Raw genomic sequence first — 27,091 nt, 5'->3', positions numbered from 1 at the left:
TTGGTAGCACTGTTGCCTTACAGCAAGAAGGTCCTAGGTTCAATTCCCAGCTGGGGCTCTTTCTGCATGGAGTTTGCATGTTCTCCCTGTGCATGCGTGGGTTCTCACCGGGTACTCCGGCTTCCTCCCACAGTCCAAAGACATGCCTATTAGGTTAATTGGTCTCTCAAAATTGCCCTTAGGTGTATGAATGAGTGTGTGCATGGTTGTTTGTGTGTTGCCCTGCGATGGACTGGCGACCTGTCCAGGGTGTACCCTGCCTCTCGCCCATAGACTGCTGGACATAGGCACCAGCTCCCCCGTGACCCACTATGGAAAAAGCGGTAGAAAATGACTGACTGACTAATCCAAATCACGTCTGTCGATCACCATGTACAGCGGCCTGTCCATCAAAGCATATTGTTAGCATGTCAATGTTACTGTTAGCAAGCACAAACATTAATGTTCCACCTATTTTGTTTATGTGTGAAGTGGTGTTGCCTCAGACAACAAAGAATAACATTAGCACGTCAACGCTAACATTAGCATGCTAATGCTCAACAGTACTTTTCATTTTAATTTAACGTAGGGCACTGAAAATGTTGCACATAGTACAGTTAATACACTGTACAGAAGTTACACACTGCATCAGCTACCAAGTGTAATGTTGGGCTACTTAAAACAACTAGGCATAATGCTGTGTGGTAAGTGTCGAGTTTCGACATTTTGGACTTTGTTGTTTTGTGTTTGTTTACTTTTTGTCTAGATGTTTCTATTTTGGGTTTTGTAGTCATGTTTGTTTATTTCTTTTTACTCCCTATTAGTTTTGTTCTCTCTCCTGCCTCCTAGTGTTTGTTGTTTTCTCTCCCATCGCTCTTGGTTCCTTTAGTGGTTGTTTTCTTATTACTTGGTATGGTTTTCTTATGATTATTATTATAGTTCTTTGGCTTCCTAGGATTCTCTAGTTTAGTTTCCCGTTTAGTATATCTGTGTTTATTTATGGTTAGGTATTTGTTCTCTTTGCACTCTTCTAGTTTATTAGTTCATTTTTCCTGTTCCTCCTCTTGTCTTTTGGTTCCCCTTCTGTGGTTGTTTGCTCGGTGTTCGTTTCTCTTTTTATTTGTAGTTCTTTCCTAGTCTAGTTCCTCGGTTTAGTCTCTTTTGCTCCAGTCCCTCCTTATAGGTTAGCTTTAGTTATTGTTTACGTTTGGTTTACATTTATTCTAGTCCTCACGTTCTCTGCTTCCTTCTCAGTTAGTTCAGTCAGTGTTGGTTTAGGTTTGCTTACTTTTGCGGTTAGGGTTTCTTTATGGTTTCTTTTGTTAATTCATATTTTGCCAGTTTCTTAGATCTTAGGTTGTTGTGTTTCTTCTGTTCCCTCCAATTTCTCAGTTTCCTTTAGTTCATGGTTATTCCCGATTCTTATGCTTCATTTGGTTATTTATCTTTGTCTATAGTTTTGCTTAGGTCTGTTCTCTGTATTGTTTATTAGTCCTTTCTCCCATGCTTTAGTCTTTGTATTAGTTTCACCTGTTCCTTTAGCCTCCCTGGTTCCATGTCACACCTGTTCCTAGTTCTTTTGATTACCTGCCCTGTCTTACCCTCTGTATATTAATTGTTCTAGTTTCATTGTTGGTCGCTGGTTCCTCCCGTTCACTACCATGATTATGTTCAGTTTGTGCTACGCTCCTGCTCTATGAAGTTTTGGCTAAGCTCATGTAATTTCCTGCCGTGACTTATGCTACATTTTGCACGTTTCTGGAAAACCTTTTGAATAAAGATGAAGCCGTCCTTTAACATGCTGGTGCCCAGCTCTTGTCTGCGTATTGGTCCACTTCCGCCGCAGAATGTGACAGCAACGCTTATGCTAACATTTTCATGCAAATATTCCATTGTAATTGTTTTTATCTACTAAATAGTGCACCAGATATTAGTCACATAGAATAGCAAATATCCTGTGAAGATCTATATTACTCAAAATGAAAAAAGGCACTTCCTACAGCAACAGAGCAACTTTACCATACTAGTGCTTATATTACCATGCCAACATGTTTAATTTTATTTTTGATCTACTATGTAGTTCACTAGAAATTTGTCATATAGTGAAATAAATGTAGAGTAAGGAGTTGTGCACTTTATCAGGTAATAAGAATGTAATGTAGTGCTGCCTAAGAGAGGAAGATATAATATTAAGCATTTTGATGCTGATGTCGGCATCCAACTGCTCAACTATATTTTATATCTAGTATATAGTGCACTAGAATTATACAGGTCCTTCTCAAAATATTAGCATATTGTGATAAAGTTCATTATTTTCCATAATGTCATGATGAAAATTTAACATTCATATATTTTAGATTCATTGCACACTAACTGAAATATTTCAGGTCTTTTATTGTCTTAATACGGATGATTTTGGCATACAGCTCATGAAAACCCAAAATTCCTATCTCACAAAATTAGCATATCATTAAAAGGGTCTCTAAATGAGCTATGAACCTAATCATCTGAATCAACGAGTTAACTCTAAACACCTGCAAAAGATTCCTGAGGCCTTTAAAACTCCCAGCCTGGTTCATCACTCAAAACCCCAATCATGGATAAGACTGCCGACCTGACTGCTGTCCAGAAGGCCACTATTGACACCCTCAAGCAAGAGGGTAAGACACAGAAAGAAATTTCTGAACGAATAGGCTGTTCCCAGAGTGCTGTATCAAGGCACCTCAGTGGGAAGTCTGTGGGAAGGAAAAAGTGTGGCAGAAAACGCTGCACAACGAGAAGAGGTGACCGGACCCTGAGGAAGATTGTGGAGAAGGGCCGATTCCAGACCTTGGGGGACCTGCGGAAGCAGTGGACTGAGTCTGGAGTAGAAACATCCAGAGCCACCGTGCACAGGCGTGTGCAGGAAATGGGCTACAGGTGCCGCATTCCCCAGGTCAAGCCACTTTTGAACCAGAAACAGCAGCAGAAGCGCCTGACCTGGGCTTGACAGTGGTCCAAAGTACTTTTTTCGGATGAAAGCAAATTCTGCATGTCATTCGGAAATCAAGGTGCCAGAGTCTGGAGGAAGACTAGGGAGAAGGAAATGCCAAAATGCCAGAAGTCCAGTGTCAAGTACCCACAGTCAGTGATGGTCTGGGGTGCCGTGTCAGCTGCTGGTGTTGGTCCACTGTGTTTTATCAAGGGCAGGGTCAATGCAGCTAGCTATCAGAAGATTTTGGAGCACTTCATGCTTCCATCTGCTGAAAAGCTTTATGGAGATGAAGATTTCATTTTTCAGCACGACCTGGCACCTGCTCACAGTGCCAAAACCACTGGTAAATGGTTTACTGACCATGGTATCACTGTGCTCAATTGGCCTGCCAACTCTCCTGACCTGAACCCCATAGAGAATCTGTGGGATATTGTGAAGAGAACGTTGAGAGACTCAAGACCCAACACTCTGGATGAGCTAAAGGCCGCTATCGAAGCATCCTGGGCCTCCATAAGACCTCAGCAGTGCCACAGGCTGATTGCCTCCATGCCACGCCGCATTGAAGCAGTCATTTCTGCAAAAGGATTCCCGACCAAGTATTGAGTGCATAACTGTACATGATTATTTGAAGGTTGACGTTTTTTGTATTAAAAACACTTTTCTTTTATTGGTCGGATGAAATATGCTAATTTTGTGAGATAGGAATTTTGGGTTTTCATGAGCTGTATGCTAAAATCATCCGTATTAAAACAATAAAAGACCTGAAATATTTCAGTTAGTGTGCAATGAATCTAAAATATATGAATGTTAAATTTTCATCATGACATTATGGAAAATAATGAACTTTATCACAATATGCTAATATTTTGAGAAGGACCTGTATTTGATGATGCAGGATATATTCTATGTACAGTTTGTGTACTGTGTCAGTTGTTAGGGAACAGTACTTTATACTTCTAAGTCAACAGAACATTAGCATGTTAACATTAATGTCACACTAAAAGCACTGTACAAAGGTTATAATAGTTTTGGATTTTTCATTATAGTTTAGTGTTATTTCGCTGGAACTTGTTTTAGTCTAATTCAGCTAGTTTTAGACTGGATTTGCTAGTTTTTATTAGTTATTATTTGAACAAATGCTTAGTTTTAGTTCCGTTTCATTAGTTCTTGTACTATTTTAGGTTTATTCATACTTGGGTTAATTTTTAGGTGCAGGATTCAAAAAGGTTAAAGGATCATATTTATGAAATTATGTATATATGTATTGGTTTATAAAAACACAACACAAGATACCATTTTCAAAAAATGTTTCCAATTGTTGTTGGACCACCAACTGTCCACAAAAACCAACAGTTCACAAGATAGCAGCCTTAAGTGCAAAACGTGTTTAATACTATACTGCAGCTGCTGAAAATAGTCCATAGACTAAGGACACATGTGAACATAACATTAACTAATATAATACTACGCAATAAAATGTAATCTCAATCACATAGCTGTGTGGACAACCCAGACTTAAAAAACATAACACATCCTCCTGCTTGGAGTGTTCTTGTGTATTAACTGGCCAGCAGATTGGTCGACAGTGACAGCACTCCATTATGGTTGTTTCCTTACTGGTGCAACCTGGCCGTAATGTGGTTTCTCTTTCGCCGCAGCTACTCAGAGAGGCAAGCTTGTCAAGGTACTCGCAACTTCTTCCCTTGAGAAGTATTCCACACATTTTATCCTCTGTTTCTACAACAAGACATTCACTTTTATCTCTCTTGCAGTTATAATCGAAGAAATCCCATAAAGGTGCTTTCTTCCAACTTTTCCTGTGGTCATTTTGCAGGCTAGCATTTTGGGCAAATATCTAATTTATAAAGTCCCACTAGGGACAATGGGGTGCTGTACGTTGCTGGTATTTACTTGGTATATTAAATATGCTGTAGCAATAGAGAAGCCATGCCCTGAATCTGTGAATAACTGTAATGCAGTCATGTTTAACCAATCATTTAAGAGATCATCAACCCTGCTGCTCTACAAGTGTGTTTCATGGTACTATTAATTTACTGTAAGAAGCTTGTGGACTACAACTATCATTAAGAAGTGTAATGTAGTGTAATGATGTTAGCTAGGAAAATGTTAATGTTTAACTGTATTTTTTCATTCTCTATAGGACGCACTAGAAATTAGTTTCATGGTAAGGTAAATGTACCGTAAAGAGGTTGTGCATTGCATCAGTTATCAAGAAGTGCAATGTAGTGCTCCAGAGCAAACAGACCACGATAGCACTAATAATATATATATATATATTTTTTTACCTATACTATAGTGCACAAAAAATTTGAGAAGATATACAGTAAATGCACTCCATAGAAATTGTGCACTGCATCAGTTAACAAGTATCATCTAGTGCAGCCTGGGCCAACCATAATGTTAGCATGCTAATGCAAACTATCAACACATGTTTCTTTATCTACTTTCCACTTTATTCCTGGCTTTGCTGCTTAAAGATTTAGCAACGTCCGGTATGTTAGCACCAGTTGCAGTTAAGTGGTTTGTTTTGGTATCTAGCGAGCAGTCTTTTTTTGGCTTGTAGTTTAGCTAAATTTCTTCTTTTTTGTCATTTACGATGATCACACACCCACAGATGTTTTGTAGCTTTGGCATGTCTGTACATACCTACTTCTTGCGCTGTCTGTGGCTGCATCTTTCATTAGATGAAGCTTAACCTGTGGCTTCAGCTGGTGCACGTATAAGATGGATTATTCCGACAATCAGTCAGATGTTTTACCAACATAAGGGGAATCTAGCTCAATGTTGCTGAATAATCTAACTTTAAAGTGATCATCGACAGCCTACCAGTTGTTCTCTTTTGAGTTATAAACAAAAGCCAAGGGAGGAGAAAAATCCTTCCCTGTTCTGGGGCTCTGACTGACTGCCAAACAATCAACAGCATTAATGAGTGCAGTTCAGGTAAAAGTTTAGGTTTCAGGAACAATGATATGATCGGTAATAATTCATTAGTGTAGGATAACCCTATCATTTCCTCCCTTACTGCCTTTTTAACCTACAACAGAAGAAATTCCACTTAAATAAAGTCAAATACATTTTTACTGCAATGTCAGTTATTCAAAAGCATAGAAAATGCTAAATAACTGCAGAATTAAACCTTTACTTTTGTGTGTAGCAGTGGAGTTGACGAGGCAGATAAATATGCAAGTCTATGTAATTTGTAAATTTCTTCAGGTTATACAACCAATCTTTTAAAAATAAAGAACTAGCTTGATAACATCCCATTTGAGATGTTAAAGTGGATTTTCCCATATTTCTTTCACGTATTTGCTCTGCAAAGACCATTTGTTTATATATAAAAAATCCCACTGTATCCCACGATCTAGGAATAAGGTAGATATAGTGAACCAGAAATTAGTTTCATGGCACAGCAAATGCACTGTAAAGATGCTGTACATGGTATTTGTTATTAAGAAGTGTTATTTATTGGTCAAGTCAATAGAGCATAATGTTAGCATGTTAACGCATAATGTTAGCATGTTAACGCTATTGTTAACGTGCTAAAGTTCAGATAGACCTTAAAGCCCAACAATCCAGAGTGTATCTTTTTTTAATCATGATTGTAGTGTACAAACGTTGTACATATTAGCTAAAATAAAGCATAAGGTAGGCTACTGTGACCTGAGTCAACCAAACTTAAGCATGCCAAAGCTTATGTTAGCATGTTTACACTAATGTTTCCGATAAATTAATACAGAATCCTCTGGAATCATCCGGAACTGTAAAGTGGCGGGTCTTCCTGTTAGCCTGTGCTGGAGCACTAACATTTATTTACAAAGACATGAACTTGAACATTTGTTCCAACTGAGAAATAGATGCAATGTCGGTGTGAAGGCTACACGAAATCATTATAATGCCACTAAACGTTGAGGGTATATGTAGCCCTGTCTGTCTGAGTTTAGACTGTTTAGCTCAAGCAGTTTATTCCTTCTTTTATGTATCCCCAGTACAGTAGAGGTGATGCAGTACAAAGAAATGTAACTGTTATGTGTTATGTGCAAGTATTTTGAAGACAGATGATGTTGGTTATTACATGTTTTAGCTAAAAAAAAACACAGCAAAATTCTGCCCTTCAGGTTTTTAACGGTAAATTCTCAGAGCACAAAAAAGAGCCGTTGTACTTAATGAACTTATAGCGTGAAGAAAATATAGTGATTGAGTGACATTCACATTTAAAACATAGCTGTAGTTGCAGAAAATGTGTAAAAACACATTTTGTTTTATGCTTGTCCTGTGATAGAATGAGAGTCTGACAGTTCTCAAAGTTTGTTGCATGATTACAAAAAAGAATTCAAACAGAAAAGAAGACTGCCGCCTTCACCTGAAAATATAACCTGAAAGTGGCATGCACAGTTCAGACCACAAGAAAATTAAACAACAATTGTGACAAAGAAAACATGAGAAATCAAAAGATTCATAATAAAAATCCATGAGTTTAATCCTGAAAATAGACATGTTGTTAAATCAGACAACACGTTGGTTTTCTTCTTAGGAGGACTGGCCATCACAACTGCTTGATTATGAATTTGGGAAAAAAAACAACATAAAACAAAATTATTGAACACTAGCACATGCTTGACAAAACATAAGCAAAACACAAACTCAGGAAAGTGCAGGGTTGGTTGCAAAGGTACTCTGGATACATACAGGATCAAGCAGTCAAACAGACACAACACAATCATATGAACAGACACAGGCTCATATACAGCTCTTACACACTACAATGCCACCACTGAACAAGAGGAATACCATTGCCATAATCCACATCATAACCAGAGTTCGGAGGGAAGAGCAGCTCAAGACAAAACACGGCTTGCTGGCTTTTGTCGCCCCCCTCCTCTAGAAGACCACACTGTTGCCAAAACCCCTAGAAACCCTGGATTATTTGGGAGGCTTTTCCTCCGAGAATCAGAACCCAGCTCCTAAACTTAGCTGCCCTGACCATGGATCCTTCACTCATTGAAACTAATGGAGCTGTAAACCCTACATGGTGATGGCTGATCGATGGCGAAAGGGACATACACTTGGCAGAGGCTGCGCAGAGTTGCGTGGAAATGAATGGGCTGAACATGGGACTTGTTCAGATATGGGGAATGTATGCAGAGAGGACAGAGGAGAGAAGGGGAAATTAGAGACAGAGGAGGAGAGAAAAGAGAAGGAGAAGTATACAAGTGGAGGTCGTTGATCCTTCATCTCCTTACCGTGTCTTTGGAGGACCTACGTCTCTTGATGCTGGAAGCCAGGGTGGTACTGATGGACCTAAAAGAGGCTTTCTTTTTGGGGTCGGGCTCTGCTCTACCACTTTTCCTATCCTAAAATAAATATATGTAGACACATTATTCACGATCTATGGCCAGGGTGACGACTGTGCGATTCAGTCTCACCCAGTCGCTCTATACCACCAGCACCCGACACCCCACTTAAATTACCTTATTGTCTACTTATTTGAAAGGATCTTGTAAAACAAAGACTAGAGCATTTTAAAAAGAAAAAAAAGTGAAAGAAGGGAGAAAGAAAGGGATAAAGCTTGTTAGATGTGTGTGGAAATAAGTCTGTTCAGTCTGATATGAGGGCACTTTTCTAGGTTTGAAGCAACAATATCTCTCTGACAGCGCAGGACGGTGGAGTTGTCCTTCAGAAATGTGCTCACACACATTCACTCAGCACCTTGGAAATACACTGGAATGAGTGATGACTAGAAAAGATGTCAGTGATTGTGATACTTATATTACTTAACTTATCTAAATGAATCACTGCTGCCTGAAAACAACACCCAAGTGATCGTAGATTTGAAATGGATAAAGGAAAATGCTAAATATGACCTTATAAGGTACAGTGGATATAAAAAGTTTTCACACCCCTGTTAAAAAGGCTTGGTTTTTGTGATTTAAATAAATTAAACCAACATACATTGTGCCAGAATGTCCACCACCTTTAATGTGACATATAATCTGCACACCTAAATAGAAAAATTGCAAAGTTTTATTAATACTTTATTTCAGTGCTGTGTTTTATGGGTTGGAGTACATCAGCATCTTAACTTGGAAATATCCACTCTTCTTTGCAAAAAGGCTCCAAATCTGTCAGATTGTGATGAGACTGTTCCACTTATCTTGGCCAAATGCTTTAGTTCAGTCACATCAGAGGGTTTTCAAGCATGAAGGTCCTGTTTAGGGTCATCTCACAGCATCTCAGACTTAAATCCAGACCTTTATTCTGGTTTTGTGGAGTTATTTAGAAGTGGACTTATTGTCTCTCGGATCATTTCTCCTGCTGCATAACCCACGTGTGCCTGATCTTAAGGTTATGAACCGATAGCTGGACATTCTCCTTAAGGATTTTCCGAAAAATGTATGGTTCCATCGTCGTTTAGGTCCTGAAGCATCAAAGCATCCCCAGAAAATGACACTATGTATGATGTTCTCTTTCTGAAAACTGTTTTAACACCAAACGGAACACATACTTTCTGGAAAGTTATACTTTTGTCTATGACATTCTGGATGAATCATAGATGTGCTCTTGTAATTCTGGTGGACCAGCCACTCCTGGGAAGGTTCACCACTGTTCCATGTTTTTTTCTATGTGGTGGTAACGGCTCTCATTGTGGATCAGTGGAGTCCCAAAATCTTTAAAACTTGTTTTTACTTTGGTTATCCTTCTCTGATATTAAAGTTTATGGAGATGATCTAAAACATGTAGAGTGACATATAGGGCAAATACTTTTTCATACCACTGTAGGTTTCGGGTCGTTGTTGCGCAATTCTTCAACTTTCTACCAAAAGCATGAAAATGTTGTTCAACGTTGACTGTTCATAATTCCCTCCACCTTGTATAACGTCCCAGCTAAAAAACATCCCCAAAGCATGCTACTGCCACCACCATGCTTCACTTTGGGTATACTGTTTTTTAAGTGATGTGTAGTTGTTTTTGTACCAAACACACCCTTTGGAATTATGGCCAAAAAAAGGTCTACCCTGGTTTCGTCAGACCAAAACATATTTTCCCCACCAGTTCTTTGGAGAATTCAAATGTGTTTTGCAGTCTGGCCAAACTTGGACGTTTTTCTTAATGAGAAAGCCCAGGGATATGAAGGATACATGATATTGACCCTGACCAATTTCCTTTTTGCATTTCTATCAATTTTTTGGGGACATCAAGTTATTTTTTAATTTTCACTGTTACAGCTTGATGGCGACTGTCTTCACTGTGTTTTATAGTATATCGAAGGCCTCTGAAATTACTTTGTCACTTCTCCTGACTGATACTTTTGACAATAAGATTTCACTGATGTTTTTGAAGCATTCTGAGGACCATGGCTTTTGCTGTGGTGGAAAAAGTTCTGATATGACTTAACATGAGGTCATTTCTTTACATCACCAAAACCTATCATCTTCAGAGGTGTGCGTAGACTTTTCATATTCATTGTATCCAAATACTACACTGCGATGGAAAGCTCTAGCAAATCATTTATTTTCAAAACAAAAGTGGAAAATTTATGGAAAAAAAGGCTAACTTTACAGTGTTCTTACACGATGGAAAGCCAGTTTGGCGCCCTCACTCCCTCACACCATCAGTGTGCCCCACAGCTACTCTCACAGTGACTGCATGGTTTGTGTGCAAAAAGGAACAAAACCAAAATAACTCATATTAATGTATTCTTACATCCTGAGTCTCTACAGAGGAAGAGGGCTGCATAGGGAGGAGAAAAGAAAAATAAAATAAATTTCCATCCACCTGATCATTACTTTATACAAGATCCTTAAGCGAAAGCGAAGGGAACCAAAATAAATAGAAAAATAAAAAAATGGCGGATATTTATTTAAAAATTGCTAGCAAAGCAAACATTCACATCCATAGCCAGGCAGATATATAAAAAATTGAGAAGCTACAGTTTTGGATGCATATCGAAGAGGGAAAACAATAGCGACAAAAGTCAGTAACTGAAGCCCATTTAATGTCATTATACCGTAAAGCGGTATAATGGAAATTCACCCCACACTCAAGGGAATGTGATGGAATATGACTGAGGTGGAATGGTTACCTAATGTAGCAGCAAACCCATATTCTTACTCTAAAAAATTGCAAATAAAAATGAAAATCTTAGCAGATTTTTATAACTAACTATAAGATGGGATCAGCAAATGGTAAATAAAAGATGCTCCTTCCTGAAAAAGCACTCTAAGATGGATGTTGATAAAAACAAAAAACAAATGTGATGTTAGCTGAGTAGCAGCAACAAGGGAGGCCCTTGGGGTTGGGCAGGGCAGTGTGGTGTGAATTTCAACATGCCAAAACGTTTCATGGATGGAGGGGGCATTATAAGGGAGGAAAACATAGAATAATTAAACATAAAACAAATAGCAGGACAGATCGATCCTGGCCAGCACTGGCCCCGCAGAATATCCTCTTTCATCAGGTCACATGACTTGGCTCTTTCTTTTTGTACCATCATCCCCCTCTGCCAACCAGGACTTTTCTCTCTTAGCAGGTATAGATGACAGTGGGGTGATCGGCGCTTGACACTACTTGATTAATGGAAGGTAAAGAGAACAAAATCTTTTTCCTGTTGAAAGATGAGACCTCATGTTGGTAAATTACAATGCAAAGAGTTTGTTTTGCTTCAGAGAAAAAAAAGCAATGGCCTAGTGATGACAAATCCATTCTAGTAACCTTTACTTTTAGGCATTTATTTTTCAAGCACGTCTGAGACCGCAGGAGAGCCGCCTGGCTGCTCCGAGCCCTGATGAGGTGCTGCGTGTGCACAGTTTCGGCCATGCTGGGCATGCTGAGCCATCAGATAAAGCAAGGAATGGGACTTATGCACAATTTACGGCAACCGCCTGCTTCACACTGGAAGCAAACTGCCAAAGTCCAGCATTACTCCACCACTGTTATCATCACACAGTGGAGTTTCAGAGCCTTGCGGTTATTTCAAAGTGGGACCAGTTGTAGTGTTGTCTTAGAGAGTGCACCTCTGAGTAAGATCTGCTTAAAAAGGTGAAGCTAAATGCCAGAAAGGAAGCGCTGCAGCATATAAAATAATAACAGTGATGTACATTTTTAGAATGTGACATAGTATCCATTATTGAAAGAGTTATTTTTTATTCACTGTAAAACTCTTACGATAGCATGGAAGCCCATTTCTGGCGCTGTGGAAAACAGAAATTTTTATATCAAAATTATAACATATTACAATTATAATTTTGAGATAGCTTTGAGATAGTCAAGTTACAGTTTCTGTGCTCTGGCGTATTTTAAAAAAATACATTTAGTGAAATTTTACTTAGACTCTGGGTAAAGTTAACTGCCACTCAGAAAATTAGCTTGACTAAGGCCCAGTTTTCTGGTGAAAACTGAAAAGCTCAGTTATGTTTCTACTGTTCGTTTACATGACAACGGCACACGCTTTTTCTGAAAGCGCCACAATTGGAGAACGGCTTCCAGAGTGTACAGGTCCTTCTCAAAATATTAGCATATTGTGATAAAGTTCATTATTTTCCATAATGTCATTATGAAAATTTAACATTCATATATTTTAGATTCATTGCACACTAACTGAAATATTTCAGGTCTTTTATTGTCTTAATACGGATGATTTTGGCATACAGCTCATGAAAACCCAAAATTCCTATCTCACAAAATTAGCATATCATTAAAAGGGTCTCTAAACGAGCTATGAACCTAATCATCTGAATCAACGAGTTAACTCTAAACACCTGCAAAAGATTCCTGAGGCCTTTAAAACTCCCAGCCTGGTTCATCACTCAAAACCCCAATCATGGGTAAGACTGCCGACCTGACTGCTGTCCAGAAGGCCACTATTGACACCCTCAAGCAAGAGGGTAAGACACAGAAAGACATTTCTGAATGAATAGGCTGTTCCCAGAGTGCTGTATCAAGGCACCTCAGTGGGAAGTCTGTGGGAAGGAAAAAGTGTGGCAGAAAACGCTGCACAACGAGAAGAGGTGACCGGACCCTGAGGAAGATTGTGGAGAAGGGCCGATTCCAGACCTTGGGGGACCTGCGGAAGCAGTGGACTGAGTCTGGAGTAGAAATATCCAGAGCCACCGTGCACAGGCGTGTGCAGGAAATGGGCTACAGGTGCCGCATTCCCCAGGTCAAGCCACTTTTGAACCAGAAACAGCGGCAGAAGCGCCTGACCTGGGCTACAGAGAAGCAGCACTGGACTGTTGCTCAGTGGTCCAAAGTACTTTTTTCGGATGAAAGCAAATTCTGCATGTCATTCGGAAATCAAGGTGCCAGAGTCTGGAGGAAGACTGGGGAGAAGGAAATGCCAAAATGCCAGAAGTCCAGTGTCAAGTACCCACAGTCAGTGATGGTCTGGGGTGCCGTGTCAGCTGCTGGTGTTGGTCCACTGTGTTTTATCAAGGGCAGGGTCAATGCAGCTAGCTATCAGGAGATTTTGGAGCACTTCATGCTTCCATCTGCTGAAAAGCTTTATGGAGATGAAGATTTCATTTTTCAGCACGACCTGGCACCTGCTCACAGTGCCAAAACCACTGGTAAATGGTTTACTGACCATGGTATCACTGTGCTCAATTGGCCTGCCAACTCTCCTGACCTGAACCCCATAGAGAATCTGTGGGATATTGTGAAGAGAACGTTGAGAGACTCAAGACCCAACACTCTGGATGAGCTAAAGGCCGCTATCGAAGCATCCTGGGCCTCCATAAGACCTCAGCAGTGCCACAGGCTGATTGCCTCCATGCCACGCCGCATTGAAGCAGTCATTTCTGCCAAAGGATTCCCGACCAAGTATTGAGTGCATAACTGTACATGATTATTTGAAGGTTGACGTTTTTTGTATTAAAAACACTTTTCGTTTATTGGTCGGATGAAATATGCTAATTTTGTGAGATAGGAATTTTGGGTTTTCATGAGCTGTATGCCAAAATCATCCGTATTAAGACAATAAAAGACCTGAAATATTTCAGTTAGTGTGCAATGAATCTAAAATATATGAATGTTAAATTTTCATCATTACATTATGGAAAATAATGAACTTTATCACAATATGCTAATATTTTGAGAAGGACCTGTAGTGGTCTGAACATGTACCGGTCTCCGTTGGTGTGTAGACGAAAAAAAAATTATCTTTTTTACGCTAAGACCCACAGAAGAAGAGGATCTAAGTTTTTATGTTTTGAGTAGATGCTGTAACAAATGACAGCGCGCTGCTTTCGTGTTAGACTGTTGTTAACAGTGAGCGCGGAGTCCGTTTACAGTACGACCGACTCTGTGGGAGCCTTTAGCTTAGGCAACTCTTATTTCGACTTTCAGCCAGTGTAGCTGTTAGATTTATTAATTTTAACTGTTAGTTTGTTGTTTCCCTGGGTAGCTGCAAGCTAGACGCTCAGACTGAGTAGCTTTTAGCTTGAATCTCAGCATGAGACTCCTCCATTTGAGTATCTTTCTAACTATTCAACTCCTGATACTGACTGCTTATAACTACTCCCGACAGATAAAATTAAAAAGATTTCCTTTTAAATGTTTAGCTTCATCTTCTGTATAACTTATATTGATCACTTAAACTCTGTTGGAAAAAGACATCATTATTCAAGATGAAACGTTAACAGTTGTAAACTACAAATGCAAAGCAAAAAATAACAGTGGTAACATCCATGCATCTGCCTTCAAAGAATTTGATTACCATTAAAAACATGTATTATGTTTAAGTTAAAATGCACACCAGTTTTCATTAAATGTGTATTGAACTAATTTTTAAAAAGTAGACAAAAATAAATACATCATAAAAATCTACATCACTATTAGGATAGAAAAAGAGGTTAGCTTTTGAATCATGCATTACCAGAGCACTTTAAAGCTTTTGCAAAAAAGCAGCATCTTATCACAGCATCTTGCACAGATTTAGTCAGATGTGCCCACTCTGTGAAGTTACATTTCTTTCTGAAGGCATGTGGGTGCACAGTCCTCCATAACGCTGTGTCTACAGTAATACACCAACCTGAGGCAGTACAAGCACATAATATCAGAACATACAAGCAGTCAAAATGATGCCAATGATGAAATTGCAGATTTTTATGCCTGCTTTACTAAGAAAGGAGAAGGGCACATAAACTGTGTTCTTATATTCTCAGTCATGATGATTTGTGTCCTACATAAGCAAGTTAATAAAAATTAGATCATGGAGAGCAATCAGTGCACCCAGAACGAATTCAGAATAACATTCATGCTAAACTAATTGAATTAGTTGAACTCTACAGGCTTCCTCCGAGGTTCTTCCATGAGATGCAGTTGCAATTATGTGTCCATTGTCTAAGCTCTAGGTTCCACAGGGATGTTCAATAAGCAACATGAGCCATCTTTGTCCAGTCTCTCAGAGAATGTGATCCACACCAACACGGCTCGAAATGTCAATGCTCTGCAGGCACATTAATGTGTCGTTCTCCTTTCTCAGTGATGCCACCCTGCATGCATTCAATCTGCTTCATGTGCCTGAATCTCGTACACCCATATGAGGACACGCACAACAGTTACATTTGTCAGTTTAACGTAGACGCCATTAAACAACAGTGGTTAACGGACAGGCACTTATATTCATACTGTACCTTCCTCCAGCCCCTGCTGTCTCATTTCAGCAGGGACAAACACAGACAAACAGCGGACAGACTGCCAGGGCCTCATCACAGACTCTCAGTGTGATCAGCCGTTAATGACAGAAAAACTGTACCTCCGAGCCATGAGTAAAGTTTAGACACCTCACAGCTGCACTGATTGCACTGGAGTACAGGAGCAAATCATGTTCTTGATTGACCGAGAAAAGGAAGTTGCTGCTAATGCTTGATTATAGTTGAAATCAATTCACTCAAATAAAAAAAACATTCAGATTGCCACAGTACTGTGCAAAACTGCTGGGTCATGCTTTAGTTCTTTCTTTGGATTCCAGGAAGCTAGACTTTCTTGTCTTTTTTAAACTAGTCTCGATCAGTAGTTCTCCAGGCTTTACAAGTCTTTCAAAGTTTGTCCTTGGACCATATTTGCCTTAGCAAATCTTGAGAAATATTGACCATGGCCCTGTAGCAACCATGAGCCCTTAGGAATCAGAATTTTCACATCAATTCAGCACATTTCACTATTTTCTCTCGCTCTTTTCAAAAGGCCTTTTCTATGACTGTAAACTCAGCTTAAATTAGATTTTATTTGGCAAGTGAAGTTCATGGGATCTTTAAAATATGTGCAATGTTTGTTATGCATGTCAATACTGCCTGTAGGGTCCATTAAACTGAATTATATTATTTTACTCGTTTAGAACACAATGAGCTTTTAAAATGATTTCTAATTAATTCAGGCATAGTTGTTTTCCTTTTAATTACTAGTGTGTGAAACGTTGAAGAAATAAGCAGCTCTAGCAGGACTAATTTATCAACAAGGCAATTGTTGACTGTTTTCTGCTGTTTGAACATGCAAGACCCCACAGGTTTTTCTACTTTGAATCTCTCATTTTTTAAAATTTTAATATATTTTACCGTAGCCTTTATCAATTACTACAACCAATTTTAAATTATTTTTTGTGGCACTGTTGGCATTTTTTCACAGTAATCAGACAGGAAATGGGTAGAGAGAGCAGCTAGGATCTCAAGGTTGGTAAATGGACCTGGTATGGCTTGGTCAAGGACTAATAACCCCAAGTAGAGGTACAGGGCTAACCCCTCTACCTAAACAACTGTACCTGCTACAGAAGTTTTAAATGATTGCAAAAGAGTCTGAGTTCTTGGAAACCAAATATGAAGACATGATTGGTGCTTTACAATTTATGCACAGTACAGTACATGGATACTAAAAAGGCACAACTGATATTCCAATAACCTCTATTCTAGAAATGCATTTTGAAACTTTGTGTGAATTGAATTTATACAAGTGTGATGTTCTGCAAACCTCGTGCATGACAGTTTCACAAAGGTTCATGAAGATTTCTTTGGTGCGCTGCAGTGTTGCATGTCATGGACATGGTTTCTAACAGTAAAAATGGGTCGCTACTGTATAACTGAGACAAAGCATTGATTTTGCTCTTTATGCTCTATTTGTGTGTTTAGCTCCTGGCTGTTGCATTGCTGTGAGAGCAAAAGAAAAGGTCAATGTTGGGACAATCAAAACATCAGTTGTATTATAACCATTCCTACTGCTGTTTCTAAATTTAATTTGACCTTATGAAGCATATCAGCTTAAAAAATACTGCATCATGCCATGAAGAAAAGAGAAGTTTAAATGTAATATCTATTATGTTAGAGGCTACTTAGTTGACTTATCTTCTAACAGCAAGCGGTGACGTAGGAGTGCTACATACTAAAGAGGGTGTCCCAGTCACCGCTTGACTTCCAGAGGCTTCCTTATTGTCCTGCAGGCACACACAAGAGATATGGGTGCAGTTCGACTCCTGAAAACAACTAGGACCCTGAAAGTGGCCACTGGAGATCCCTTAAATTATATTTATGTATAGGAGATCACTGTTCCTTTGGTGGTTATCCGTTCGCTACCACTGGAAAACTACTCAGGATGAAGGGTTACGGCTATACCCCATTTTAGAATATTTCATCCCGGATGTTAAAGGGAAAAGAAAATCATTCCTACCTGCAGGTTCTTCCTCCAAACATTGACGGCCGCAAAGGCCAGCTGCATCTGCTTCCTGCGGGCGTCTTTATGGCGTTTGTAGGCAATTTCAATGAATATAAGGAAGATCCCTGCTGCAATGCCTCCAGCCACAAGCATGAAGACCCCTGGTGTTGAGAAACATAAAAAAACAGAAATTTGTGAGCAGCTGATCTTTAATTATGCCGCTCCCACTGAACATTAACACTCGTGATGCTCAGTGGTCGCACCAGTTCTCTTCACCAGCTCCTACTGTCGACAGCGGCTGTAAACAACGTAATGTCAAAATAATAGCACAGCTGCACAGAATCACATACTTTTCACTGTAACCACACTTTCACAGAGCACCCACTCTGACACCAAAACAGCAAGGCAAAGGTATTGGACAAAAAAGGCCTACAGTACCTTACCACTGCAGTTTTTGTCCAATCACTTTTAATTCTTTTTCTACGCCTAAAGGACCATACCTGCCATGTTCTCAAAGGTGAGTGTGGCTGGGGCATTGCTCCGTGAGTCACACTCCTGGTATCTCACCCAGGTTTTATCTAGGTCTTCCATGAAGCCATTCTCATGAGAACTGCAGGGGGTTGGGGATGGTGGGAAGAGAGGTACAAAAGTTAACATAAGGCCTCAAATGGCAGAACGTTCGAGCCGCTTACTCCCAGTTACCAACACATATGGAACAAAGACAGATGGTCCAACAAACAGACAGAAATTGTCAAACAAACAAACATGGCCTGAGAGGGAAGCTATAAAAAGATGTGATATAAGCTGATGTACTGAATGGCTGTAAACTGTCAGTGCGTGACTATAGAACCATATGGATAAGAAAGAAAGAAACAAAACAAAAAAAAGTCAAACGAGAATCGCAGCTTCCGCTGGGACAGACCTGAGAATGGCCAGGGACACATTCTGTTTCCAGGGGCTGTCCTTGCGCATGCCTATGCCAAAGCCCGAACGGAAAAACAGCTCTCCCGTGGTCACCAGGTCGCACTTCTGCGAGGCTTCAAACTCCAGCACCGCAGAGTCCCAGATGAAAGCATGCAGCTTGCTGTGGGGGGAGGGAATGGGTAGGAAGGGAGGGAGGAAGGAGGAGGGGAAGGAGGAGGGTTATGGTGCAACAGTACAATGATTTACATACACATTTACGGCTCCCAACCTTCTCTTTCTCGCACACCAAATCATGTGTCATTCAGCGTTTACCAGGAATGTCTACAGCCGCTTATGGCCCAAATGAAATCCAAGACCAGATGGGTGAGGGCGTCTCCCCCACTGGGTTGTCCAAACCTTAAAGATGTTCGCCTGGGTATGACCTGAAAAAGGGTGCTCCTGGACTCAATATTAGCTCAACCTCACACTCGTGTCAGTGCTCGTTGACACATCTCTGCCTATGGCTGACCCTAAAAAATGGACCTGAATCAGAATGAAGGTTGCAGTAAATCCTGCCACTTCCATCTGGTCCATAGGTCCATACCCCCTATCATTGTTTCATAAACTGGATTGACCCTAATCTATGTGAAGCAGCCGGCCGACATATGCTCCGGTCGGCCCAGCCTGGCCGAGACTCACTTGTCACGCACAGCCTGGATAGCCTCTGCAGCACTCTCATAGTTGTGTTTCTCCATGTGGCGGTACATAGTGCTAAGCTCCACCTGTCGTCGAAAGTAGATGTCCACCGAACTTTGCTTCACCGTGGCATAGATGAATTTGTCAGATGGGTTTCTTAGCTGTGGATAGAAAAGGACATCAAAGGGGCAGCTAAATAAAAAAACTTTCTTTAAATTCCGCTATATGAGATGATAAAGTATTATATATATGGCTGGTGTTTTACCCACCCTTGGGTCATTGATGCCGGTGATGCGCTCCTCAGGCCGGTCCAACACCAGGAAGGCAGCCAGGTTGGCAGTGTAAGAAGCCACAATGATCATAGCAAAGCCAGCCCACACCATGCCAAGGATTCTCGCTGAAAAGCTGCGTGGTGCACCTGCATTGAGTTCAAGATACGTTTTCATCTTAGTAATTGAGTTAGTGTTTTGAACTTTGTTAGCCTTGTTAATTGGATCTGCCTTTGGCTTGACTGAGTGATGCCTGAGTAAATACGCGTCCCTCAGATTGTTTATTCTTGTCTCGCTCTATTTTTAAGAATATGTTTGATAAAAAAATGGATTCCATTTATGTTGTTGAGCAGATTAGTGTGACGTGGCTGTACTTTTCCTGTAGTCCGCTTATGATTGGTTGATTAGGCCCCCATGACCTCCCCTTCCCTAGCAAACACAGCTTCCTTAGTGACTTTCTGCAATGGTGTCAGCCTGTCAGGAATTCAAAATGAGGGACCTCTAGACATCCCAAAAGCCAGTACCCATGAAAGGCCTGGACTGCTTGCCTTTGTAGGAGAAACGTCCGAGCAGTTGGAGGCTAAGCTGACTGTCTCTTCAGCCAAGAGAGGGACTGAGGTGGCAAAACAACAGAGCAGAAACACACATGGTTCCAAGAAGGTGAAAACCCTTGTCTGATTGTCTGACCTACTGGTGTAAGTTTGGCTCTGATGTTAAAGTGTCTTTAGTCCAAGCTGCTGTTGGGCTTAACTGTTAGCCCCAGTTGATGCTAGTTTTGTTTCTTAGCATTTGAATAGATGTTAGCTTAATTCTTATGGAACTCTTTATTTTCCTCTGCCAAACTCCTCTGAATTTAACTTAAAATTATGCTGCATGTTTTGAGCTTTAGAGAGAGAACAAGAAAACCTTTGATAAATGTAAACCTTGTATCAGCCAAGACAATATTTCAAGTGGTAATACCTTATCTGGTTTGTTTTTGGTGTTTATTTTACTAAAATAAATCATTAGTAAATAGATCTCAGTTAAAACAAAATAGACCTAATTAAACAGATAGGTAAATACATTTTAAACTCATAAAGACTCAGAATCGCTTTGCTGCTTTAAATAGATGATTGAACCGTATCCAGGGATAGGTAAATAATTCATCCTTCAGAAAATGTTTTGAGAGATTATATGATAATTTAGGAAATAGATAATTAAATGAAATTATAAAGGTTTAACAGCATATCCTCTGCTAGAATATCACAGACCAAACATGGTACTACGCCAAAAACGATTCCAAAACAGCCCTGATACCGATGCTTTTAAAATAGCAAAATTGTCCAACTGGTAACAGCAAATTGGCCAAGTCACTAGGTCTCACCTTCTCCTATTCCAGAGTTCAGCAACACCCCCCAGGAGAACCACATGGCAGATGACAAAGTGAGGGCATCTTCTTCTTCTTCTTCACTGTTTACTTTAAATCTTCCAAATGGACTAGAAGGAAGAAATTAGAAGGGTTGCAGATGATAAAATGAGAAATCTTTAAGAACACATAGGGGAATGAATCCCAGCCAATCCCAGAAAAAGAAGGGCACTAAACATGAGTGAGCAAAGCAAGACAGAGATACATTTCAGAAAAAGGAAAAAGGCTAAAAACGGCAGCACGGGAACAGAGCAGTGGGAAGATCAGAGCCAATCTTCACCTCTGTCTGCCATTTACTCCACTCTGAGGGAAGATCTGCTGTGCTGAGGAGTGCATATCAAAATACACCACACTGTGTATACAAGCACACATATGGACAAACATGCCCTCCTTGTACCTGAACCGGTCTAGAAGGTAAAGCATCACCGCCACCACATGCACCGAAAGACCCACCAGCAGCCACAGCGTGCTTTGGAATGGCTGCATAAATGAGTCCAGTGTACTTCGAGGAATTTCCTAAAAACACATACGTTATAATAGGTTATCAGTTGATCACGTATGTATAATTTTATTATCTTAAATTTTAAACAGTTGTATATTTTTTATTTCTGACAGTTTATGTTAGTAGGTCATAAACTTGTCATTGCTCCCTGAGCGTAGTAAATTGCATTTCTGTCAAAGAAAGCACTGTGGCAATGTGGACTAATTGCTTCAATATTAAAAACAAACAAAAAAATGAAATCAGATCATCAGAATGCAAATTTTAGTAACATAAAAATAAGTGAATCTAATTTCTACAGATCTCATATTGGGGAATCATAAGGAAACTAATTCAAAGGAAATGTGATTCATAAATATACAGAAATATTAGGTATAACAATTATTACATTTACTTTAAATTCTATGAGATTTGTTAGGTAATTGTAGGTATTTATTTAAATGGTCCTTTATCTGATTTGCTGTTGTCAGCTTAAATTTAGGCATCTGCAAACCTGACTTTGGAGCCTTTGAGGAGTTGATTTCCTTAATCTGTGTGACTGTTAGCTTAGCTCTGAGTTAGCTTGACTCTTTAAAGCTATACACTTGATTTGGAGCAGCTGTTAGCATGGATCTGAGCTGTTAATAGGTAGACTATGAGCATCTGGTAACTTGACTTTGAGCAGCTTTTAGCTTTCCTCTGAGAAGCTCTTAGGTTGACATGATGAACTGTCAGCCTGACTCTATGTAGCTGCTAGCTTAGCTCTGACTAGCAGTTAGCTTGAATCTGAGCAGCTGTTAAATCAACTCTGAGCAGCTATTATCTTGATTTTGAGTGTGTGTTAGCTTGACTCTGAACAGCTGTTAAACTGACTTGGCATGAGTTATCTTGCATTCAAGCAGTGGTGAACGTGGCTATGAGCTGCTATTAGCCTTAGTTTGAGCACTTGTTAGCTTGACTCTGAGTAGCTGATACCTTGACTCAGAGAAGCTGCTAAATTGACTCCATACAGCCTTTAGCTTGACATTGAGCAGTTTTTAGCTTGACTCCTGTTTGCCAGACTGTGCATCTGTTAACCTGTTATTGAGCAGTGGATAGTGTTTCTCTGTTAGTAAAAATTTGAGCATGTTAGCTTGCCTTTGAGCAGCTGTTTGCTTAACTTTGAGCTAATATTAGCATGACTTTGAGCAGCTGTTAGCTTGACAGTTATAGGGTCGCTAGTTGCTGTCTACTGCAGGTAAGATACAGACCACTCATGGAAACAAACAAAAAATACAAATTGAAACCAAAAACTAGGAACTGGATCATTTTGATAAAAGTGTTGCTTTTCAGCTTGTGTGGGAGATCGAGAGATATTGACTAGAAATAGTCGGGCTCGCCTCCACGCACAGCGTGGGCTCTGGAACCCATCTCCTCGAGAGGGGTTGGACTCTCTTCTACTCTGGAGTGGCCCACGGGGAGAGGCGGCGGGCTGGGGTGAGTTTGCTTGTCGCCCTCCAGCTCAGCCGTCTTGTGTTGGGGTTTACCCCAGTGGATGAGAGGGTCGTATCCCTACGCCTTCGGGTTGGGGAGAGGTCTCTGACTATCATTTCAGCCTACGGGCCGAGTGGTAGTGCGGAGTACCTGGCCTTCTTGGCGTCCCTGTCGGGGTTGCTGTATAGTGCCCCTCCCGGGGACTCTATTATTCTGCTGGGGGACTTCAATGCCCACGTGGGAAACGACAGTGACACTTGGAGAGGCGTGATCGGGAGGAATGGCCTCCCCGATCTGAATCCGAGTGGTGTTTTGTTATTGGACTTCTGTGCTAGTCACAGATTGTCCATAATGAACACCATGTTCAAACATAAGGGTGTCCATCAGTGCACTTGGCACCAGGATACCCTAGGCAGGAGGTCAATGATCGACTTTGTTGTCATATCATCAGACCTTCGGCCGTATGTTTTGGACACTCGGGTGAAGAGAGGGGCTGAGCTGTCCACTGATCACCACCTGGTGGTGAGTTGGATCCGCTGGGGGAGGAGAAAGCCGGACAGACTTGGCAGGTCCAAGCGCATAGTGAGGGTCTGCTGGGAACGTCTGGCGGACCTCTTGGCCAGGGATGTATTCAACTCTCACCTCCGGGAGAGCTTTGACCAGATTCTGAGAGATGTTGGAGACATAGAGTCCGAGTGGACCATGTTATCCGCATCTATTGTCGATGCTGCCGCCCGTAGCTGCGGGCGTAAGGTCTGCGGTGCCTGTCCCGGCGGCAATCCCCGAAACTGGTGGTGGACAACGGCAGTAAGGGACGCTGTCAAGCTGAAGAGGGAGTCCTATCGGCTGTGGTTGGCTTGTGGGACTCTCGAGGCGGCTGACGGGTACCGTGGGGCCAAGCGTGCTGCGGCCCGGGCGGTGGCAGAGGCAATAACTCGGACCTGGGAGGAGTTCGGTGAGGCCATGTAGAAGGACTACCGGTTGGCCCCGAAGCGATTCTAGCAAACCGTCCGGCGCCTCAGGAGGGGGAAGCAGTACTTCGCCAACACTGTTTGCAGTGGGGGTGGGGAGCTGCTGACCTCGACTGGGGACATTATCGGCCGGTGGAAGGAGTACTTCGAGGATCTCCTCAATCCTGCCATCACGCTGGTGGAAACAGAGGCTGGGGACTCGGGGTTGGACTCTTTCATCACCCGGGCTGAAGTCACCGAAGTGGTTAAAAAGCTCCGCAGTGGCAGGGCTTTGGGGTTGGATGAGATCCGCCCTGAGTACCTTAAGTCTTTGGATGTTGTGGGGCTGTCATGGTTGACACGCCTCTTCAACATTGCGTGGCAGACGGGGACAGTGCCTTTGGATTGGCAGACTGGGGTGGTGGTCCCCCTACATAAGAAGGGGGACCCGAGGGTGTGTTCCAACTACAGGGGGATCACACTCCTCAGTCTCCCTGGTAAGGCCTACGCCAGGGTATTGGAGAGGAGAATCCAGCCGAGAGTCGAACCCCGGCTTCAGGAGGAGCAGTGTGGTTTTCGTCCCGGCCGTTGAACACTGGACCAGCTCTATACCCTCTACAGGGTACTCGAGGGTTCATGGGAGTTTGCCCAACTGGTCCACATGTGTTTTGTGGACCTGGAGAAAGCATTCGACTGTGTCCCTCGTGATGCCCTGTGGGGGGTGCTCCAGGAGTATGGAATCGGGGGCCCTTTACGTGGGGCCATCCGGTCTCTGTACAAGCGGAGCAGGAGTTTGGTTCGCATTGCCGGCACTAAGTCGGACCTGTTCCCAGTGCATGTTGGACTCCGGCAGGGCTGCCCTTTGTCACCGGTCCTGTTCATAACTTTTATGGACAGGATTTCTAGGCGCAGCCAAGGGCCGGAGGGGGTCTGGTTTGGGGACCAGTGGATTTCGTCTCTTCTTTTTGCAGATGACGTGGTCCTGCTGGGACGACCCAGGACACGCTGGAGGGACTATGTCTCTCGGCTGGCCTGGGAACGCCTTGGGCTCCGCCGGAGGATCTAGAGGAGGTGTCTAGGGAGAGGGACGTCTGGGCGTCTCTGCTGAGTCTACTGCCCCCGCAACCCGGTCCCGGATATAGCGGAAGACGACGAGTACGAGTACGAGTGTTGCTTTTCAAAATGTTGTGATTATAAAGCTTTCATAGTAATATTGGTGTGAACTTAAAAACACTGTCATGTAACCTTTAGTTATCAGGCTCCTCTCCTGTGGAACCAGCTCCCGGTTTTGGTCCATGAGGCAGACACCCTGTCTACTTTTAAGGCTAGGCTTAAAACTTTCCTTTTTGATAAAGCTTATAGTTAGAGTGGCTTAGGTTATTCTGAGCTATCTGTGTATTTATGCTGATATAGGCTTAGCCTGCTGGAGCACATAATAACCACTTTCACTCTCTTCACTACATTCTCACACTACTCTCTAATTCTGCAATATTTGCTGTTATTTCAGCTTTTAACCTTGTTCTCTCTCTTTTCTCTTCCTAGAAGCTACACCTGGCCTGACTCTGTGTCTACCTGTGACACCTTTTTGGAGAGGGGCATTGTCCGAGCTTCTGCTGGCAACAACTTATTGATCACCTTCTACCAATGATCCACATGGCCCTGTCTTTTAGTGTTTAACCCTTTCTCTCTCCTATACATGGCGATTGACTGAGCTTCTACTGTGATTAACTCTATGTGCTCTCTTTCAGACTATAACCTTGAAAACTGGCTCAGAGTTTATCTGTTCTTTCTTTCTATGTGAAATGACCAAAGGAGCTACATCCATTAACATTTACTTTTCCTTCCCATAGAAAGGACTCCTGGATCAGTGCTTCTTTGTTCTTTTTGTGTCTCTGCTCTGTTCTCTCAGACCTCCAGTCGGTTGTGGCAGATGGCCGCTCACACTGAGCCTGGTTCTGGTTCTGCTGGAGGTTTCTTCCTGTTAAAAGGGAGTTTTTTCTCTCCACTGTCGCTACATGCATGCTCAGTATGAGGGATTGCTGCAAAGTCAACGCCAGTGACTGTCCACTGTCTCTACATGCTCATCCGGGAGGAGGGAATGCTGCAAGTCACTGACTGGATGCAATCTGCTGGGTTTCCTTAGATAGAAAAACCTTTTATCCAATTTGAATAAATAACTGAATCTGACTGCACTGTTCAATGGTTAGGATTAATTGAAATGTATGTACCTGACTTTTGTGAAGTGCCTTGAGATGACATGTGTTGTGAATTGGCGCTATATAAATAAACTGAATTGAATTGAATTGAATTAACCTTCCAATTCAATAAGTGTCATATCCACATTAGGAAATTGTACCATCATTGAAGCACCAAAAACATCACGTTTATTTAACATGAGCTTCCACAGTAAGGACTCTAGTATAAAAGGCAAAATTGGGTGATTTCTTTGACGTTCGAGAGTACAATGACAAAACTATATAATTAACTGTGCCATGGTGAGTTGGCATGACCAAGGACAACATGTGTTCCTCACCTTTTTGACAAGAATAGTGAGTCCCTGATATTTAAAGGGTTTAGAGAACTCTATGTACTGGGCACGTTCGTTGTTAATGGTCAACGGGGCAACAATCATGTCAGCCAGGCCACCCAGGAGCTCTCCCATCATGCCATTCCACTCCTTCTTGTTGCTGTTGTTCACCTGAAGTGTAAAAAGAAAGGCATCAACTCGAGAGTCATCAATAATCCCTGAGGGAAGATCTGCGGTGCTTAGGGTCTGTATATATGATCCCACAGTATCAGAGCCAGGCATTAAACTGGTCTGTGGCAGTCTGGAACAACACATTGCAGGGTGTGCATTGTGAGAGCATAATTTGCATCTCCACAACTGTTTTATTTAATAATGAGCTTTGCATCCCCATCAGCACTTTCTGTGTTATAAAATGTGGCATTAACCCAGAAACCCTGTGTGTACTCATGGTGTCACAGCGGCGCTAATCTGACATGACGGTAGGTAAAACACAACATGAGCAACTCAAGTGTGAACACAATGACAAAGAACAACTCCTTATGACAAAACATCCTGGCTAACATCCATTATCTTCCCAACTACGAGCTCTGATTGTCAGCAGCCAATCCACTTTGGGAAATCATGCATTCCTTTATAATTCAACCAGTAACTAAATCGTTTTTTACTTTTAACCAGTAAAGAGTGAGTTAGTGTTTGTGTTCATGTTCGTATACAGCACATACAGCATGAATAACAAAACTTAAAGAGGAAATACGAGAAACACGGACAAACTGAGAACTACT

At 41.5% G+C, this 27,091-nt stretch overlaps 1 protein-coding gene across 12 annotated transcripts in view; it reads right to left on the bottom strand.

The window, feature by feature from the left end:
• Window positions 1-27,091, bottom strand: part of grin1a (glutamate receptor, ionotropic, N-methyl D-aspartate 1a) — a 69,521-nt gene that overhangs the window by 5,790 nt on the left and 36,640 nt on the right. For 3 of the 12 annotated variants that reach the window (XM_047371923.1, XM_047371922.1, XM_047371925.1), the window contains 11 exons: window positions 26,316-26,480; window positions 21,279-21,397; window positions 20,840-20,952; window positions 19,477-19,625; window positions 19,211-19,368; window positions 18,531-18,692; window positions 18,109-18,218; window positions 17,624-17,769; window positions 17,340-17,390; window positions 10,676-10,702; window positions 8,215-8,325 (listed from right to left, as the gene is read on the bottom strand). In XM_047371923.1, the coding sequence (XP_047227879.1) occupies window positions 8,215-8,325; window positions 10,676-10,702; window positions 17,340-17,390; window positions 17,624-17,769; window positions 18,109-18,218; window positions 18,531-18,692; window positions 19,211-19,368; window positions 19,477-19,625; window positions 20,840-20,952; window positions 21,279-21,397; window positions 26,316-26,480 (1,311 nt within the window). Of the gene's footprint in view, window positions 1-8,214; window positions 8,326-8,435; window positions 8,484-10,675; window positions 10,703-10,810; window positions 11,577-17,339; window positions 17,391-17,623; window positions 17,770-18,108; window positions 18,219-18,530; window positions 18,693-19,210; window positions 19,369-19,476; window positions 19,626-20,839; window positions 20,953-21,278; window positions 21,398-26,315; window positions 26,481-27,091 lie in introns of those variants that run through there. The other 9 variants (XM_047371926.1, XM_047371933.1, XM_047371931.1 and 6 more) reach the window with 7 other exon arrangements.

Source organism: Girardinichthys multiradiatus, chromosome 8, assembly GCF_021462225.1.
Source record: "Girardinichthys multiradiatus isolate DD_20200921_A chromosome 8, DD_fGirMul_XY1, whole genome shotgun sequence".
Classification (NCBI taxonomy): domain Eukaryota; kingdom Metazoa; phylum Chordata; class Actinopteri; order Cyprinodontiformes; family Goodeidae; genus Girardinichthys; species Girardinichthys multiradiatus.
The sequence above is the reverse complement of the archived record's forward strand: the minus strand, read 5'-3'. Positions and strand labels throughout refer to the sequence as shown.